The 19,762-nt window shown below is 33.1% G+C and overlaps 4 protein-coding genes across 5 annotated transcripts; 2 read left to right on the top strand and 2 right to left on the bottom strand.

Annotated features, from left to right (window-relative positions):
- Window positions 1-75: 75 nt before the first annotated feature.
- LOC128385503 (DNA polymerase kappa-like) lies at window positions 76-2,915 on the bottom strand. Of its 2 annotated transcripts, none has more exons than XM_053344376.1 (2): window positions 2,775-2,915; window positions 76-2,329 (listed from the first exon to the last, which is right to left on the bottom strand). In XM_053344376.1, exon 2 carries the CDS (start codon window positions 2,261-2,263, stop codon window positions 137-139), a length of 2,127 nt encoding a protein of 708 aa, XP_053200351.1. In that variant the 5' UTR covers window positions 2,264-2,329; window positions 2,775-2,915; the 3' UTR covers window positions 76-136. The 2 variants fall into 2 exon arrangements, with proteins under 2 accessions (XP_053200351.1, XP_053200353.1); XM_053344378.1 differs by lacking the exon at window positions 2,775-2,915 and adding an exon at window positions 2,402-2,667.
- Window positions 2,916-3,249: 334 nt separating this feature from the next.
- On the top strand, window positions 3,250-4,258 carry LOC128385506 (uncharacterized). Its single transcript, XM_053344381.1, has 2 exons — window positions 3,250-3,379; window positions 3,550-4,258. Exon 2 carries the CDS (start codon window positions 3,654-3,656, stop codon window positions 4,182-4,184), a length of 531 nt encoding a protein of 176 aa, XP_053200356.1. The 5' UTR covers window positions 3,250-3,379; window positions 3,550-3,653; the 3' UTR covers window positions 4,185-4,258.
- LOC128385507 (transcription initiation factor TFIID subunit 11-like) lies at window positions 4,246-4,953 on the bottom strand. Its single transcript, XM_053344382.1, has 2 exons — window positions 4,736-4,953; window positions 4,246-4,623 (listed from the first exon to the last, which is right to left on the bottom strand). Exons 1-2 carry the CDS (start codon window positions 4,819-4,821, stop codon window positions 4,299-4,301), a joined length of 411 nt encoding a protein of 136 aa, XP_053200357.1. The 5' UTR covers window positions 4,822-4,953; the 3' UTR covers window positions 4,246-4,298.
- Window positions 4,954-14,562: 9,609 nt separating this feature from the next.
- LOC128398244 (ubiquilin-1-like) lies at window positions 14,563-19,696 on the top strand. The gene is made up of 7 exons (XM_053359075.1): window positions 14,563-14,947; window positions 15,181-15,283; window positions 15,408-15,454; window positions 15,576-15,758; window positions 15,971-16,448; window positions 17,863-18,247; window positions 18,484-19,696. Exons 1-7 carry the CDS (start codon window positions 14,828-14,830, stop codon window positions 18,905-18,907), a joined length of 1,740 nt encoding a protein of 579 aa, XP_053215050.1. The 5' UTR covers window positions 14,563-14,827; the 3' UTR covers window positions 18,908-19,696.
- The last annotated feature ends 66 nt before the right edge of the window (window positions 19,697-19,762 follow it).

The following is a 19,762-nucleotide window of genomic DNA, read 5'->3' as shown; positions in this document are numbered from 1 at the left end:
TTCACTGGGAGTTTGATTAAAACGTGAAGAAAATCAATCGATTATGATTAAAAACAGAAATTATCAATTTCTTCAAAAAAAGAAACTTAATCTTTTGCTTTCATATTAATTGTGTAAATATTTAAATAATTGTCGCTCATAATTTTAGTATTTTTGGAGCTGATTGAGTAAATGGAATATCTTGATTGTCATAATTAGTGTCTGGTGATTTGGATAAACTTTTCCTTGGATTAATTGTAAGTGATTTGTTTCCATTAGTTATTGATGGTGAGATTATTGGTTCAAGTGAATCGATTGTTTTAGTAACAACTGAATTAATCGGTGTTGATGGTGGCGGTGGAGTTGGTTGATTAATTATAATAATATCATCATCATCTTCATCAAATTCATCTTCAAATTTATCTTCAAGACAAACAATTAAATGCTGATCAAATTCAGTGTATTCGGTAAAAGTTTTATCACAATTGGTGCAAATATATTCATCGGCATCTTCCTCATCCTCAATTGTTTGAATTGTTGTCTGACTAGAATGATTAAGTTTATCTCCCATCAAACAATTGTTAACATGCTCCTCGAATCCATCATATTCTTTGAAAATTTTCGAGCAAAATGTACAAATTAATTCATCACCAACAGTTCCAACTTCCGATGCTTCGTCACAATATTCAATTTCTTGGGAAGAATCAAAGAATGAATTATCTTGTGAATTAATTGAAGCATCTTTATCTTGGATAAATTTTTTATAGAGAAATTTATCCAAAGTTGATTGTTTCTTTTCGTCAACGGGTTGAGCGGCATTCACATTGAGATGGGTCACTCGAACTCCCATCGCTCTCCATTTGGTATCACTATCGGCGGAAAGTTGAGCCTTTAAAATTGATTTCGCTGTTTGGTAAATAACCGCACACTCGGAAGTGTAAAATGCTATCCGACGGCTTCGAACAAAAGAATCGAAAGAATCTTTTTCCAATCGAAGAACAATAATTTTACCCTTTAGACCATAATCGTCAAGTGTATCAGCTAATTGTTCACAAAGTTGCATCAATTGGCTGTCCAACCAACGGAAATCATTTGTTGCTCTAAATGAGCATCCATGACCTCGAGAGCGTAATGGTTCATCCTCGTTCTTTGAGTGAATCGACCCAAGGCCAAGGGAAACTCGAAGGTAAAAGTCAATCGCCGCTGGTTTAAAAAGTAAATAAACAACATCCCGTCGATCCCAAAGATCTTTAACCGTAAGGATATTAAAAGCTTTTAAAATTTTCTCCTGAACCATTCCGATTCCGGTAACTTTTCGTATGTCCAATTTCTTGACAAACTCTTGTACATGTTCATAGCTCGAACCACGTAACATGTACTGTCCATTGGGTTTATTTAAATCGGAGCAAATTTTTGCCAACATTGAGGTTGTCGCTATACCAGCTGAAGCGGTCAACTGAGTAGCCTCGAGAATTTGACTTCGAATACTGTCCACAACCTGGAAGGCTGAATCCCAAATCTCAGGGATTAACCTTTTATCCCCAGTATCTTTATCCTCGATTAAAACAGGACCAGGGTAATGAGGATTCTCTTTGACAAAAGTTTCAATCAAATAGGGAGACAGATTAAGATAAGCCTCATCACAGCTCATCACAAATAGATCGGGATCGTAGCGTCTCAGGACGGACATAATCTTACCACTGACCTGTCCATATTTACGCATATTGGGCGGTACAAGGACCAAATCGGGGCACAATTTTTTACATATAAATCCAGCCATACCAGAGCGAACACCAAATTTACGAGCAATATAATTTGAAGTGCAAACCATTTGCATAGAACCAACAGCCATTGGTTTATCTCTTAATTCTGGATTATCTCTCATCTCAACGGCAGCATAAAACATATCCATGTCAATGTGAACAACTATCTGACTAATATCTCGTGATTGTCGATCATAACCACGATTAGAACGAGCTTTTTCCATCATCTCAAGAGAGTTTTCCTTCAATGGATTAGTAAAATTGGACCAATCACTTTTCATCTTCTTAATCTGTTCGTCAATCCTTTTATCTCGTTCTTGTTCATGTTTAAAGTAAAGTGTATCTTTGGAAGCTTCATAAAGTAATTGATTAATCTTCTCTTTATCCAATCCGGACATTCCAGCTTTATTATCTTGGATCGCAAATAAGCTAATCGCTTGGCCTGATGAGCTTGGGGTTGATGTAATTCCGGTTGAAGTTGATGCAACTGGTTCCACCTCGGTAGCAACAGTAGTCGCCATTTTGATACAAACAAACTATAGATATTATGATGAGAATAACTGGTTAATTGTGATCTTTTTTTCCCTCTAAAAAGAACGATAATTAAAAATAACAAGAGAATAATTAATTTGATTAAACATTAAAACACAATCACATACAATTAACAAGAGGGAAAAAAACAAATTCTTTTCTTTTCTCAACAAAGACAAGAGATTGATGAGAATAGAAAATGAGAATAGAAAATTGAATTTATCTTATTAATTTTATAAGAAGAAAACAATTTATGGGACAATTGACACAGAGACATAGTAAAGGTGATTAGTTAATTGTTGATAATCTAAAATAATCATTTATTATCTTAGAAATAATTGATTGGATTAACTGAGATGATGAAAGATTTTGTTAGTTGTCTTGTCAGAATCAAGGTAACAACTGATTCTTTGTAACAAATAAGAGACAAAGAGATGGCGTTACTATCATTAGAACAATTAATTTAATTGTTAAGATGATTTAGAAAAATTTAATCTTTACCTTTAATTTGGTCAAGTGCATCTTTCCATTTGGCTTAATGGCTCATCTTGTTTACGTTAATGAAAATTAAATTGGTTTCGGTCAACTTTTTCTTTCTATTTTTGTTTCGAGTTAATTGTTGTTGTTGACAATTAGTTGATGATTAAGCGTAAATTGTAAACCAAGTATATGTATTGGGTTTGTTTATAGTAAGTGAAAATATTAATTATCGTTTCAGTTGATTGGGTTAATTGTTGTTGATTTTTATCCATGACCTTCTTATTATGATGAAAGATGGGACAATGATCTGTAATTAAAAGTTGATTTGATTGACAACCTGACAACAATCAGTGTAAATATTCAAGTTAAATGTCTAGTTAATTGTTTTGATTGTAAACAATTTGTTTTTCACCATAGTCATTTAACTTTTTCATATTAATTGTTGATGTCACCTCTTTTTTTTCAACTGGTGGCTTTGTAATATTCAAATAATAATTAATTTGATGTATAACAATTAATGATAATTGAGGTTCAACTGTAAATAATTGACATGGGTAATTAACCAATTCTTGATTGTGATCATTGGTCTTAAATTGTGTCAAACCGCTATGATATAAGTATATCAGGTGAGTAGATTGATTGACAATTGTTCATTAAGTTTTTTCGTTCAATTAAGTGACAATCAACAAACAAAGTTTTCAATTAACCATCCAAACGTAATTAATATTGTTGAAAAACAAAATGTCTTTCCAAATAGATAGTAAGTTAATTGTTACCATTGTACTTTTCACTTTAGTTCATGTTAATTTATCAGCTCAACCAAGTAAATGGGAAGAGGAAAGATTATCGAGAATCCGACAAATTGTTTACTCTGGAGTATCAAATTTAACTGGTCAAATAATGTCCATGAGAGATGAACTTTCTGGCCGAGAGGAACCCGTTCCAAAGGTGTCGCAAAGTATGTCAGGTCATTTACTCGAGAGTTGGATGAAAATCGTGAATGGTGAAGATGTCGATAAACCAAATGAATTGGATCGCGCCTTTGCTCATACCATGGAATCGTTGAATGAAACTTTACCCTCCGTTATTCAGGAATTGTACTTGGCCACGGGAACAATGTCTCGACAAGATGCTCAACCGTCGTTCTACCAGGGGCCACTTGGATTCATTTCCGCTGCCGTGTTTGGGGTTGTCTTCTATGAGATGGTTCGTAGTTTACCCTCGGTGATACGAAGAGCTTCAAATTGGATGCATGATACACAAGATGAATTGGCTTCCGCTGTTGACAGATTTTTACACAACCATCCAAGAGTATTAAATACAACCGATGGTTCTGAGATGTTGATGTATAAAGATATGGCCTGGAATAGAACATACTTCAAGAATATCGCTGTTTCTCCTGATTATGTGAAGAAACTTTTCAAAATTTAAAAACCGAGAAAATTATTTAAATGTATGACCGGACAATTGAATAAATAAAATTATCCTACAGTTTATAAATATAATCCAAAGCCAAATTGTGGTTTTATTTTCAAGTGATTATGGTTAACGGAAAAATTGTGATTTCTTGTTTGATAGTCTACCAGCGGGAACAATTCCTTTGGTTCTTAATCGTCTAACAGCTTCTCGTAGATGTTTAGGTTTAAGTGGTCCAGTTTCACCACATTTTTCTAATACATCTAAAGCCTCTTCAACTACTTCACCGGCGAAAACTTTGGCAACACCAGAAATTGCAATAACCACATTCTGAGAAACGGAACAACCAGTAATCGATTGCATCAATCTTTTCACCGAAGCTTTTGGGAATGAAGCTCGACGGAACATTTCATATCGATTAAGTTGTTCTTCACTAAAATTGGAGACCAAGACTCTAAATAAAAGCAAAACAAAACAAAAAGAAAATGGCCAAATCAGAACAAAAGAACAATCAAAACAAAAAATAGAATAGAAAAAAAAATAGAAAAAAAGAAAAAAATACTCACTGCATTTTCTCACGTTCTTCCTGGTGAAGATCCTCTTGAGATTCTTCTTGTAAAACCATTTTCTGTACTTCTTTACCTTCGGCCATTTTAAAAGAAACAAAATTAAAAGAAATCAATCAATAAATAAAAAGAAACAATTAATTGTGATGATTAAGGTGAGAGATGAACAAAAAAGTCACCAAAGATCAGCTGCTTTCCGATAAACCGCTTAACCTTCAACTCCCAATAGATGGAGCTGTTTACCTGTAAAAGAATAAAAGGTTAACCGTCACGCCCACAGAAAGGGAATATAATGTCAGGGGAAAGAAAATCGTTTCTCTTACTTTTTGTCTTTCTTTTTCTCTTTGAAAACAATCACAACGACTTTTTAACACAAAGTGTACAAAGTTTATTCAAGTTCAACAGTTGAAAACACAAAACTATTTGAATTTATTAATTTCATCAACTTGAAAGTGAAAATTAAGTTTTCAACATGAGTGATAACTTCGAAATCTTTTTCTTTCTACCAAATCATATTAAACTTTACGAAGATTCCATCTCTTCAAACTTTTGTGGTGCTAACTGATGAATCATCTTCTTGCTGGTCCCGCAAGAATCACACAAACTGACAGAGGTCAAAAGGTTATGATACCGTTGGATATTCGGCTTAGGAATCAAATGCGTGAAAAGGATCTTCTAATTTTCATAGAAAATAAAATCATCCCAGCCTTCGACAACATAAGTGATGATTTAAAAAGTAGACTAAATTACATCCTCAACTCGCCTGACCCCTTCAATTCATTGGTGTCCATTGAAAGGAAATATGAGAAAGTTAAATCTATTTTTATTGACTTCAATGAGATAGAAAACTTAGAAATGAGAATCGATATGAGTAGAAACAAAAAGATTAAGGTTAAAACCTTTAGAGAGAACTTGTCTAGGGTACGACTAATGAATAAATGAACCTATGGTCTCTTTCATTTCCGTTTCCCTTTTCCTCTTCTCAATTTTTTTCTTCTCTTTACTCTTTACTCCTTTCCATTAAATTACTCGGACATTGTGTTATCTCATCATTTTATCCTCATCTTTTTCCCAATTTTATACAAATTTTCTCATTCAAATTAACTCCTCAATTTCTATACAAAATATGTTTATCCTCCTTAAATCTTATTCCAATCGAAGAACAATAATTTTACCCTTTAGACCATAATCGTCAAGTGTATCAGCTAATTGTTCACAAAGTTGCATCAATTGGCTGTCCAACCAACGGAAATCATTTGTTGCTCTAAATGAGCATCCATGACCTCGAGAGCGTAATGGTTCATCCTCGTTCTTTGAGTGAATCGACCCAAGGCCAAGGGAAACTCGAAGGTAAAAGTCAATCGCCGCTGGTTTAAAAAGTAAATAAACAACATCCCGTCGATCCCAAAGATCTTTAACCGTAAGGATATTAAAAGCTTTTAAAATTTTCTCCTGAACCATTCCGATTCCGGTAACTTTTCGTATGTCCAATTTCTTGACAAACTCTTGAACATGTTCATAGCTCGAACCACGTAACATGTACTGTCCATTGGGTTTGATCGTTGTATAGACATTCCACCTTTATTATCTTAGATCGCTAATAAGATAATCGCTCAGCCTGATGAGGTTTCGGTTGATGTGATACCAGTCGATGGTGATGCAACTGAAACTTGATCCAACTGTTGATTGTTGATCTCTATCCATGACCTCTTATGATGAAAGATGAGACAATGATCTTTGATCTTATAATTAAGAGTTAATTGACAATTGTTCATTAAGTGTTTTCGTTCAATTAAGTGACAATCAACAAACAAAATTTTCTATTAACCATCCAAACGTAATTAATATTGTTGAAAAACAAAATGTCTTTCCAAATAGATCGTAAGTTAATTGTTACCATTTGAAACATTCCATTCATTAAATGGTGAAGATGTCGATAACCTAACCTTTTCCAAAGGTGTCGCAAAGTATGTCAGGTCATTTACTCGAGAGTTGGATGAAAATCGTGAATGGTGAAGATGTCGATAAGCCAAATGAATTGGATCGCGCCTTTGCTCAGACCATGGAATCGTTGAATGAAACTTTTCCTTATTCAGGAATTGTACTTGGCCACGGGAACAATTTCTCGACAAGATGCTCAACCGTCGTTCTATCAAGGGCCACTTGGATTCATTTCCGCTGCCGTGTTTGGGGTTGTCTTTTGTATGAGATGGTTCGAGCTACAAAAATTAAAAAACCGAAAAAAGTTTCAATGTATGACCGAATAATTGAATCAATAAAACTATTCTTTACTTTATAAATTTATCTTCTTTTCTGTACTCCTTTACTTTCAGCCATTTTAAAAGAAAGAAAATTACAAGAAATCAATTAATAAATAAAAAGAAACAATTAAATGTGATGATTAAGGTGAGAGATGAACAAAAAAGTCACCAAAGATCAGCTGCTTTCCGATAAACCGCTTAACCTTCAACTCCCAATAGATGGAGCTGTTTACCTGTAAAAGAATAAAAGGTTAACCGTCACGCCCACAGAAAGGGAATATAATGTCAGGGGAAAGAAAATCGTTTCTCTTACTTTTTGTCTTTCTTTTTGTTTCTCTTTCTGAATTAATTAATTAATTCTCATTCGAAATTAAAAATTAAGTGAAAATTTTTCTTACAAAACGTGTGAACTTAACTGTGAGGATTCGATTGATAGTAAATTTGTGCTAAGAAAAATAAAAAACAAGTAAGTATCAATGAAAAGAAAATTCATAAGAAAACGTGTACATATAGCAAATGTATATAGAGCAAATGTATATAGAGTAAACGTATATTAACCACATGTATCTTAACAAATTGTATATTTACAGAAATGATTATTCCAACACCGAAACGACTCTCTCCTGAAATGGAAATAGTTTATGATGCCATGATAACCAGAATAGAGAAAATTCTGCCGAATGATTACGATCCGAAAAGGGAAAACATGGACATTAAAGAAAAACTTAGACAAGAGCCAGCAGATGAAATGAAAGAAGAATATACCCTCATCAAAATACTACTAAAAGATCCAACGGATGCAGAGGGCAAAAAGATTCCCTCCAAAAACTTATCTCCTCTCAGAGCATATGCGAGAATGATAAAAGACTCAATTCCGAATTCCACTAAAAGAGCACTAAAGAGAAAAGCTAACACCAAATCTGTGGTCGCTCAAGAGAGTAATCAAGAAGAAGACTCGGAAGCCCTATCATCAGAAGAAGAGGTTGAAGGAGACAAATCACTCGATGTGATTCAAAAGAAGAGAATGAAGATAAAATTATCAAGTAACCTGATAATAAACAAAACAGATATAAAGGTAGAACGACCAAAAAACTGGTGGCCATGGGCAGAGATGCAACGATACTTTAAGATATTGATTGAAGGTGAACAAACACAGAGATCGATTCAATATTTAACCTCAATCATTGCGGAATTGGATGTATCTTACCAATTTAAGATCTATGAATGGAAGAAATTCTCGTTAATCGTTCTATTCTCTGAAGCTCACAGATCAGATTTACATGAAAAAAGACCAACAATCAAGATGCTACACCTAAAACCACCAGTGAATGAGAGCTGGAATCAATACATTAACCGTATATTTAAAATAAATGGATTTAAAGACAACACGCAATTTGAGCTAAAAAAGTTCTTCGAACTGGGAATACAAACAAACAAATGGGGAGTTATAATCGAGGTCAGCCCACTGATCAGATCACTAATCGAACAGAAACTGAATGGTAAAATGTCGGTAGGCTATGGTTTCACTACAGTAATGGATGAATTTAATGTACTCATTTGTAGATTATGCCATCGTTTTGGTCATCCAAGAAACAAATGTAGAAATCAAGCTCGATGCAAATCTTGTGGAGGTAATCATTTATCTACCAATTGTAAAGAGAAAAAAATGTTCTGTTGCTCATGTAATCGTGAGGGACATAAAGCGTATGATCAAACCTGTCCACACTACAGAGTAGAACTACAATTGGCGATATCGGACATTGATTATCAATACAATTATCTTATCATGTAAGCTAAACCCGAATCTGGCATCGCTTTAAGATAACCGCTAACCGATGTAACCAAGAGCAACAGGAAAGATCCTTCTGATTAACAGAATGACTCTTAGTAAACTAACCATAACTTTACAAACAAACAACTTTTCAAGTCTAATTACAAAACTGTGTGTAAACATATAAAAATGGACCTTGATATTAATGAATTAATAAAAAAATTGATTAAAGAGAAATTAATGAATGAAGAATTTATTCTGTGGTTTGAAAACAATAGTGAAAAGTTAACAGAACTTCTATCGGATGTGATTAGTTTAAAAAGTGAAGATCTGCAAGGAAAATGGAAATTGACAACACAGATCATATGTGGACTGATCACTATTAACTCATTCATCATTCAACAAGAACCTGATAATGAAAAAATTGAAACTCAGGGAAAACTAATAACAATCCTACGAGATGAAGATGAAACGTCTACAATTGACTCTCTCCTGGAATTTGAAGAAAATATAATTCAGGGACAGTGTATTGTACATCATAAAAACAACGTAAAATGGAAACCAGATGAATACTTGAAATCGATGATCATAGATTCGATTAAGACAAAGAACAAAAGAGTTTATAAAATTAAATCTCCATTGAGAAAAGATCAACTCGAAAAAATATTTTCATACAGAGAGAAAGAAGTTGAAATTGTGATGCTCAAATGGTTTGTAATGGAAGCTACCGTTGAGTTAAAAACAACCCTTGAAGCTGAACTCCTGGAATGGGCTGATGAACAGAATATTCTTGTACATCTAATAAAAAAAGAACAAACAAAAATATCAATTTTCATCGAAAATCAAGAATTTTATGAAAAATTGAAGAAAAAATCATCAATAATTGAGCTACCAAGCGGTTTTCTTTATTTTATGGGTAAAGCAAAGTGGGGACTATGTGAAAGTTGCTCAACATTGTATCGAGGTTGGCACCAATTACATAATTAGCGAAATCAGATTAGGACGTAGCTAATAAGACGGAACCCACTCAGATGATACAAGTTCATATAAAATTAATGATCGAGGAGAATAATTTTCACTTAAAAAGGGAATAAGTTCGTAAACACAGCCGTTGTTTATCTCCTTATAACCTGATGATCCTCTCAAGTTTACGACGGTATGTGAACCACTTTTCACATCACTAATACAGGGTTCATAGTAGCGATCTCCACAAGTTACTCCATTAGCATTATTATAAGTTGTATAACGACTACTATAAGAAATTCTTTGATAAAAATACTTTTTGTCCAAATAATCGAATGAAATTGTCTCCTCCATTATTACTTTTGAAGCATCTTCTTGTGTAAAGAAACCGGATAAACAGAAAGCCAAAATCTCAGGTAATTGAGTAAATCTCATACTCTCGATACTTCCTATTTTAGAACCACACTCTGAACCATTAACATATTGACTGCAAGAAAGAGGTAGAGGATCCAACCAGCAAGATATATTGAAAAACATATCACTTAACTTATTATAATTACCAACAGTAAGCCTAACCACAGGAAAACTATAGTTTAAAGACCTCACATTTCTACAACGGCGACATTTAACATCAGCTGAAATAGTAACCATCAAAAGTTTATGAAAATCGATATCATCCAATGACAACTTGTTAGCCAAATCCTGATAAACCAAATCAGCAAAACCACCAGCGGTTGAATAATCATAATCCACAAACTGCTTTAAATGTCTTAACAAACGAGTCTGATGAGAATCCAACTCGAGATCATTTAAGGGTTTTACTTTGGTCGGAACTTGACCTCTCAAATTGGGCCACAGTTTGAGCTCAAGATTGGGAGGAATATTCTTGATCTCAAAATTTTCGACTAGCGAAGCCTTTCTTATGTGTCGATAATATTCACTCAGTGAATGTATCCAAAGATAAGGGGATTCACCATGAATCGAAATTGTCTTGGTACGACATGGGTGAACTCGAAGCTGTGTATTAATTTCACAAGTCAAAATGAAAAAATTCTTCAATAAATAATGAACGAAACGTTGAGAATGAAACCAAGGTAATAAAGCCACATTTAAGAAACAGTGACCACGCCAATTAGGTAAAGGCACAACTCTGAAAGGCTAATCAAAAACACAAATCAGTAATGAAAAAACAGAAAATATATAAACAACTACCATGTAAGTAATGGGGAAATGATCCAGTAAGATGTTAATCAATCGATAACAGGCCATTTCGTAAGCCTTAGGGAAAGTCGCACTGACACCAATACCTAAGGTAGTTGTACCGCTTATACCAATCACAAGCCGACAAATAAAAACTCGTTGACCATGATAAGTATGCCTAGCATATTGATACTGGATAGAATCAACAGGCATACCAGGTAAAGTGAGAAACTCGCGAGATAAAAATTGTTTAGACCCAATGAGAAAATTGCTTCCAAAAAATTGAGCACAAATTCCATTCCGCTCACCAAGCGCAATCGAAACTAATTCAAATTTGGCAGGAATCTCCATTTAAAAGAAACGGTTACCAGGGAACTTAGATTCGAAGCTACCTGATTAATAAACAAAATAGAAAATATTGATTAATAATGTTAAAAATAATTCACATAAATGCTTACAACAATCATGAATTAACACTTAAATACATCAAACAAATAAACAATGATTTATCATCGATATGCTCACTTAGTGAACCAAACATGAAATGTATGAGTGAATATATAACCGAAGATAATGTTTTGTGTAATGGTAAACAAGCTTTGGTAGTAACCAATGACTTAAAAATACAACAAATTAAAACTGAAAGTGATAGAATTACCGCAATCAATATTCCAGAGTTAGGACTAATTGTGATAAGTGCTTACATGAAAACTGGTGCAAATCAACTTCAAATGAATCGACTTCTTATGACAATTATAAGAAACATTTGCCTAAAACATGAAAAATATGATAAAATACTACTTGGAGACTGGAATGTTTCATCGAAATGGTGGCAATTAAACAAAGTGGAAAATAAACTTGAAGTGAAACAATATGAAAATGAACTTGTGGACTTACTGAAATCCTTTCAATGCAATCCAATAACAAATGAACTCACCACCACAACCAAGAGATTTGGAAATGTAATTGATATGATTTTTGTGAGCATAAGAATAATCGTCGAAAGCAAAGGTACAATTGATGAAGAAAACTCAGATCACTTTGGGTTGATGGCGAAGATTCTGGTAGAAAAGAAAAAAGTGAAAGAAGAAATTAGAAAAATAAAACTTTTTGGATCATGGAAAATAAAAAATGACTACAATCTCAATGAATCAAAGCCTTGGAATAAAAACCATCCACTAATTAGATTGGCTCATGACATAAAACACTTTCCAGATACTCATGCAATTTGGGTACAACAAAAGAAAAAGTACAAAAATCAACTCAAAAAAATGGTAATCCAAAGAAGAAAATTAATAAGAAAAAAACGAAAATCGAAAGAAGAAGAAGATAAACTGAAACAATTATCAGAAAGAATTAATAAAAAAATGATCAACAGTGGAGCCTACCAGCAATTCAAAATAACCAAATCAAGTCAAAAAATATGGAGACTAATCAAAAAATTTATAATTAACGATAATGAAGAGATAAAATGGTCCAATGAGGTAACGATAAACAGTAAAAGAAATCACCTGAGGACCTTCTCGACGAATAGACCCCAATACACTGATGTACCAATAATATGTCAAGGATATTTATCTGAGGAAGAAAAATTAACGATAAGTAAATTAAAGATGAAATCAAGTAGTCTGACAGCTGATAATTTCACTTCGCATACATGGAATAAATTCTTCAAGATCAATAAGACAACGATCGTAAATCTAATTGAAAAATGCTTTCAAATATCACATGTACCGAATTTGTTAACAACATTAGGAGCTGGATTTGTCCCTAAACCGGATGGTAGACTGAGAATGGTTATGACCCCTTGTTACTTATACAAAATCATTGATCATATACTAGCAGAAAGACTACAGAGAATAGCAACACAATTCCTCTTACCAGGAACACAATTCGGATTTGTTAAAAATATGAGAAGAGAAGATTATTTCTTCAAAGTATTTAACTTAATGGATCCAAAAACGATTGTAATCAAACTAGATGTTGAAGCCGCATTTGATAATGTTGACCTAGACCCAATCTGGCTTCGGTTAGAGGAACTTCTCGGTGAATCAACAACTAAAATGATTAAGTCAACAATGAAAAATAGATGGATAACATACTTTGACAATGGTATCAAGATGAACAAACGATGTACAAGTCAAGTAATCCAAGGAACAGCTTGTGGTCCAATTCTCTTTATCTTTGCGCTGGATCACGTAATCAGAGAAATCGTAAAAAAAGGCGTGAATATAGCCGCATATGCTGATGATCTGGCGATAATAACACAACCAAAAGAGGTGAAAGGGGTAATAACTAAGATAAAAAGAGAACTAGTTCAAATTAATCTAAAGATAAATGAGAAAAAAACCGAATATATTAGAAGAAATGAAGTGGGTGAACTAATTGGGTTCACGTTTCCCCAAAATCACAATATACATGAAGCGATGCTAAAAAGAGAAATGAACAACTCATTTGTAAAACAAATAGTACCAAAGATGAAACCCAAATGGCCACTTTTAAAATACTTACCCTGGAAGACCAAAAAATTGCTGATAGACACTTACCTGGTCCCGATATTATATAAGCACACACCTTGGATGATAAATGATGAAAAGAATCTGATTAAAATGATTGAATTAACAGGAACGATCGTTAATAAGTGGACACAACAAAAGCGAAGCACAAGCAGATGGACTTATGTGATAAAAGGCTGTAACTCTCCGGTGAAAAATATTCTAAAATACAAAGTAACAAAAGAAATGGAAAAGACAATTAATTGGATTGCAGAAGAAATGATTCCGCTTGAAAAATTTCTTCATAAAAGGCAAAGGGGTAAGGGACTAATACTCAGATATGAAATATTAGTAGGAAAACGATTCAATGGTGGACTGGTTACAACCTCGAAAGAAAATATTCCATGTTTCAGACTTAACAGAGAAACAAAGAACATCTACTGGCTAACAATAGAAATATTGACATGGCTGATAGACACCTTTGGAAACTCAGAAAATACGATCATCTTAGATGAAAGAACCACAAAATATTACAAAGGCAGATCAACATTTGCCATGGACATCAGAAGGATATTGAATAAAGGGCAAAACTGGAATTTCCAAGAACACGATGGAGGTGAATTGAACTGGAGGGAAATCAGATGTCAGGACGTACCTCTTAATTGGCAAATCAATTCACTATTGAGACAAAGAAAAGAAAGAGACGTTAAAGTAATGGAGGAAATGAACAAGCTATTCAAAAAATCAAACTCACCATATAATAAATTTAACATGAAAATAGGTGAAAAAATCAATATAAGAAAGCTAAAGATCATCCAGAAAATGGTGGACACAAAAGTAGATATTGAATGTTGCGGAAAAAAGAATACGTTTGAACACTATTTAAATGGATGTAAATGGTTACAGGAAAAGATTCCAAATTACGAACAAATAATTAAGAAAGAAGTAAAATTATGGGATAAGGAAGATGAGAAAAAACTGACTGATGTAATTGACAGATTAAATTTAATGTATGAAGCTTATTCTTTTCTAAACCAACGGCCGACATGACCGTTCGAAGGCGCCACCTAGAGGGCGTTTAGTCATGTTGACAACCGAGAAGGTTTACAATGTACACTTTTTTTTTCTATCATCAGATTTTTGGTAAATTTAGATTTTTCTAATTAAGATTACATTTAATTGTCAATTGTTATTGTTTTAATTTGTCTTTTTATTTATTTATTTCTCTCTCTTTTCTGTTTCTGTTTCTCTTCAACTGCAACGGAGATTCATTTCCTTTCATATATAAATATATATACGTATATTCCTGTTGTCTGGTGATTACCTTTTTTTTTGTCACATTCATAAATACTTAATTATTAAACCATTAATTGATCAATAGGATTGTTATTAAACCTTAAATATGGCTGAAGCTGGAGATAAAAGTCACAGTGATGATGAATCTCCTAAAATTAAATTGATTGTTAAAACTCCCATGGATAAAGATACTGTTGAAATAGAAGAAGATGGTTCCGTTAAAAGGGTAAGTTGTTAATCAATTTGTTAATTCTAATTCTGTGTAGAAAAAAAAGTCTATTTTCTATTCTAAATGTTACATGTTACCTTTTTACATTATGTTTTCTATTCTATTCTCTTTTGATTTTTTTTTTCGTTTCTCTTCTGTCTTTTTTTAGACTTTCTCTGTGTTCTCTTTCCTTTCCACTTAAATGATATTGTATTTTTATTATTATTTTTGCTTTTTATTTATCGGTTTAGTTGAGAGAAATTGTTGCTCAACGATTCAAGGTGGATGAAGAGCAAGTTTGCCTAATTTTCGCTGGAAAAATTTTAAAGGATCACGAATCATTGGAACAACACAGTAAGATTAAATTCTATTTCCTCTTAATGTTCAAAGTCCTTTCTATATTTATATCCTCTATCTTTCATTACAACCTTAGTCAACATAATTCACTATTAATTACTAATTTTTCTTCATGTTACAGAGATTAAAGATGGTTTGACAATTCATTTAGTTACCAGAGCTAAAAAGGTTTGTACATTTTACCACATGCAATAGATTTTATACTTTCAGCTAATCCTATAACTTATTCATATATCTCTCTCTTTCTTTATCTTTGCTTGTCCTTTCTCTCTCTCTTTCTCTCTTTCAGAATCCTGATGGCTCTTCAACGTCAACTCAATCACCGGGTTCAAAAACATCAACTGGGTCAACTCCTAATCGCCCTTCAGGACCAGCACCACCCATGTTTCCTGGTTTTGATTTCGGAAGCATCGGTAACTCTGGAAATTTATCACAAACCTTATTACAAATGCAACAAAATCTTCAGCAAGAGGTATGACTTTTTCTTTGCTCAATATTGTGGATTAAATTAACCCATTCATTTGCTCTTTGTCTCACTAAACCCATTTAACCTTGATTGTTGATGTTTTCCCTTTCCCTCTATTTTCTCTCTTGATTTTAATGATCATCTTCTATTGACTTTTTTTATATGATCGATAATATTCAATTCTGATTTATTCTTTTTTTGCTTTCTCTCTTTTTCAGCTTATGTCTAATCCTGAAATGATGCGTTCTCTAGTTGACAGTCCAATGTTCCAAGACTTGATGTCACATCCTGATTACATTCGTTCCGTTTTAAGGAGTAACCCTACTACCCAAGCTTTAATGGACAGAAATCCCGAGATTGGTCATATGTTGAATAATCCAGAGGTAATTCGTCAAGCCATGGAAACCATTCGTAACCCAGCAGCTTTCCAGGAACTAATGAGAACACAAGATCGTGCTCTTAGTAACATTGAATCATTACCAGGAGGATTTGATGCTCTTCGACGAATGTACACTGAATTTCAAGAACCGATGTTGAATGCTGCTCAAGAACATATAACTGGAGGTAATCCATTTGCATTTAACAGCGAAAATCGAGATAATTCTCAACCATCCCAAACTGGAGTGGAAAATAGAGATCCATTGCCAAATCCATGGGCACCAAGAAGCCCTTCTTCTGGCACAGGACAAACTACAGGTCAGTTTCTCTTTCTCTCCATCATTTCCTCCTTTTTTTTCCTATTGATCAACCTTAATTGTATTTTTTTAGAGCCCTTGATGAGCATTGATTAGTTGCATCGCACAATAGATAACTTGATTTTTACAATTTAAATCATCTCAATTCTTGTTTTTCTTTTAAGACCTACTAATCAATCAAGTTTCAATTCTTTTTTGCAACTTATTCTTTTTTCTCTCTCATTCTTTTTGTTAAATGTTATCGGCTTTCCTTCCCCAATTTTTGTTTTCCTTGTCCAATGTCATTCACTTGTAAGGGCTTTGAGTTTATGCTAATTGATGGGATTTATTCAATCTTATGCATGATCTATTATCTTGTTAACCCTTTCAATTTAATTCTTACATTATCCTCAGCAATAGATATCACACCATTTGAATTGTTCAGTCATAAATTAACCAGTTAATCCATTTTGGTTGAAAGAAAATTTTCATAAAGATAATCGATAAGATCAATATCCTTCGGTGAAAGTATATGACAATGTAAAAGACAAACGTCAATTCAGCCAAAATTATAAAATGATCGTTTCAATTACATATAGTGAATACTTTTTACACACGATCCATGAATGATCAAATTCTCAATTTAAATAACATTATACTTATTAATTTTCTATTATCAAACCCGATCTCTTATTCTGGATAATGTCACTTTCACTCTCGTGATTGAGGTATCAGAATCAGGGAGATTCTGAGAGAGCGATGTATCCAATGTTTTCTAATGGTTTATCTCTAATGATAATAATTTTCCTCTTCGTTGGTCATTTATTTTGTAATTTTATTTTCAGCAAACAAATGATTCTTGTTGTTGAATTGTGACGATACATTTGTCAGTTTCATTTCTTATTGATCCTGTTGATCACACTTTCAATATCTAAATCAAATCAACATTCAAGTTTTAATTTGATCAGATTGATTCATTTTCTCAGTGACTTATGGTTTTTTCTCAGCTTTTTCAATCTATCAACTAAATGATTCTGCTCACTAATTGTTAACTACAATATTTCATTCCATGTAATTTACTAGATTCTTCAAACATCACATGATGATTTTAATCATTTCTTTTATTACAATTAGAATTAACTGATTACTGCGTCATTATTTAATGATTTACTTTTAATCAGTCAACTGTATTTCTTAAGTCATACTTTCAATTTATACTTTAACTTGCATTCATCAATTCTTAATGGTTGATTAGATAAATTTAACTCAAAAAAATTATCTCTTGACTCAGATTGCCTTTTAGGTTATTATTTAAACCGGATGAATTGACCAGACCAATTGCTTTTAGCTTTTTGACTCGATATTTTTTTTTTAATTTAGTTTTTTCTTTAGTTTACTTATAAATTTTACTTTTTATTTTGATATTATTTCAACAGGAACATTGCCCAATCCACCCACTGATAGGAGTAACCCTGGAATACCCGGTGGACCTGCAGGAATGCAAAATTTAATGCAGCAAATGATGGACAATAGTCCGCTTATGGAAACCCTCACACAATCACCATTCATGCGTCAAATGATGGGCCATATGACCTCGAATCCGGAAATGTTGCAACAAATGATGTCTATGAACCCACTACTTGCCAATAATCCACAATTAATGGATCAGATTCGATCAACAGCCCCCCAAATGGTACAGAGAATGCAAAGTCCAGAGTTTCAACAATTATTGACCAATCCTCAAGCCCTAGAGGCCTTGATGAATATCCAACGAGGAATGGAGCAATTACAAAGAGTTGCACCGGGAGCTCTATCTGGAATGTACGTACACTTTATTCATTATTTTTAGATGAAATTTCATAAATTTGATCCATCAAGTTAATTCCTTTCAAAACTCTGTTGTTATCATCTCTGTCAATTTATTGAGAATTTCCTCAGAATAAGTTTCACTCCCATCAGATTTATATGATCTCATTGCTTCTGCTTAATTTATCCAGAATTTAATAATAATGATTAACTCTTCCATTTTTATTTATTCTCTCTTCGCTCTTTTTTAGGATGGGTGGTCCACTTGGAGGTTTAACCTGTCCCTCGGCTACTACCACTCCTAACATGACCACTACTACTCCACCAGTACCTAATTCAACTACCACCTCAACAACAAGTACGGAAAACACAACGACGCCAACTTCAACCACCCCTGGATCAAATATTAACACAACCACTTCTGCTACTGTTGGTGCATTATCCCAATTAATGGCACAAATGTTAACTTCGCAATCAGGTGCAAACCCTGGTCTTGGTAATTTGAGTAGCAATCTAACCACCAATACACAGTCTCTCGAGGAAAGATACCAAAGTCAATTGGAACAATTATCAGCCATGGGATTCACCAATAGAGAGGTCAATTTACAAGCACTTGTAGCTACCTTTGGTGATGTTAATGCTGCTGTCGAAAGGCTTCTTCAATCACGCCCATGAAAAAAAAGAAAAATCAAAAACATACAATTGATGAATCAAGGAAAAAACAATAATCCGAATCACACAAGATAAACAAAAACTAATGAAAAAAAAGAGACATGAAGACAACACAACAAACAGAAACATTAATACCGCATAAAATCAACACCTCATTCAAATATCTCCTGCGAAAACAACACAGAAAGAGAGAAGGAGAGAAAGAGAAATGAATATGAATATGAACTTTTTTTCAGGTTCATGAAAAATTTTTATATACAAAATAGTAAATACAAAAGGTTATAAATATATCACAAGGGTGGATAGCAACACATTGAGGAGATTTAGAAGTTACATCATCATCAACAACAATGACGATTTTAAGACAACATTTCCTTGTTTACATCTTCTTCTGGGTATTTTCAAGACTTTCTCTCTCGTTCTTATTATATCAACATTACCTAAAAAAACACTAATGAATCTAAGCCCTGATGTTACTTCAACCTTTTGCTTTCATGGTTCATGGTGATCAATCTTGGAAAAAAAAAATTCAATCTCTATCCTCGGTGGAAAACAACAATCTTCTTCTTCTTCAACATACCAACAACAAATATTTACAAATAATAACATCATTTTCAGAATTGATCTTATTATTTGAACGATTTAATGTTTTTCCCTTTCTCAATTCAATGATGATAATAACTACAAACATGAAAATCAAAAACAAAAAATATAATCACCCTCGAATTGTGGTCATGTTGAAGGAGAGAGTAACAATTACATAAATAATCAAATTTATTACAACAATTAAAACCTCTGTTGTCTTGATATTTTTTCAAGAATTTAATGAAAAACAATGTGAAAAAGTTAATTTCAAAT

This window comes from Panonychus citri, unplaced genomic scaffold (assembly GCF_014898815.1).
Source record: "Panonychus citri isolate SS breed McGregor unplaced genomic scaffold, ASM1489881v1 Contig00049, whole genome shotgun sequence".
NCBI lineage: Eukaryota > Metazoa > Arthropoda > Arachnida > Trombidiformes > Tetranychidae > Panonychus > Panonychus citri.
The sequence above is the reverse complement of the archived record's forward strand: the minus strand, read 5'-3'. Positions and strand labels throughout refer to the sequence as shown.

What these genes read in the sequence shown, in the direction of transcription:
- LOC128385507 (XM_053344382.1), bottom strand. Translation starts at nt 4,821, where the DNA reads ATGGCCGAAGGTAAAGAAGTACAGAAAATGGTTTTACAAGAAGAATCT. An exon ending in GAAGAACGTGAGAAAATGCA is followed by an intron (nt 4,624 to 4,735) that starts GTGAGTATTTTT and finishes GCTTTTATTTAG; the next exon opens with AGTCTTGGTCTCCAATTTTA.
- LOC128385506 (XM_053344381.1), top strand. Translation starts at nt 3,654, where the DNA reads ATGTCCATGAGAGATGAACTTTCTGGCCGAGAGGAACCCGTTCCAAAG.
- LOC128398244 (XM_053359075.1), top strand. Translation starts at nt 14,828, where the DNA reads ATGGCTGAAGCTGGAGATAAAAGTCACAGTGATGATGAATCTCCTAAA. An exon ending in AAGATGGTTCCGTTAAAAGG is followed by an intron (nt 14,948 to 15,180) that starts GTAAGTTGTTAA and finishes TTATCGGTTTAG; the next exon opens with TTGAGAGAAATTGTTGCTCA. An exon ending in AACAAAATCTTCAGCAAGAG is followed by an intron (nt 15,759 to 15,970) that starts GTATGACTTTTT and finishes TCTCTTTTTCAG; the next exon opens with CTTATGTCTAATCCTGAAAT.
- LOC128385503 (XM_053344376.1), bottom strand. Translation starts at nt 2,263, where the DNA reads ATGGCGACTACTGTTGCTACCGAGGTGGAACCAGTTGCATCAACTTCA.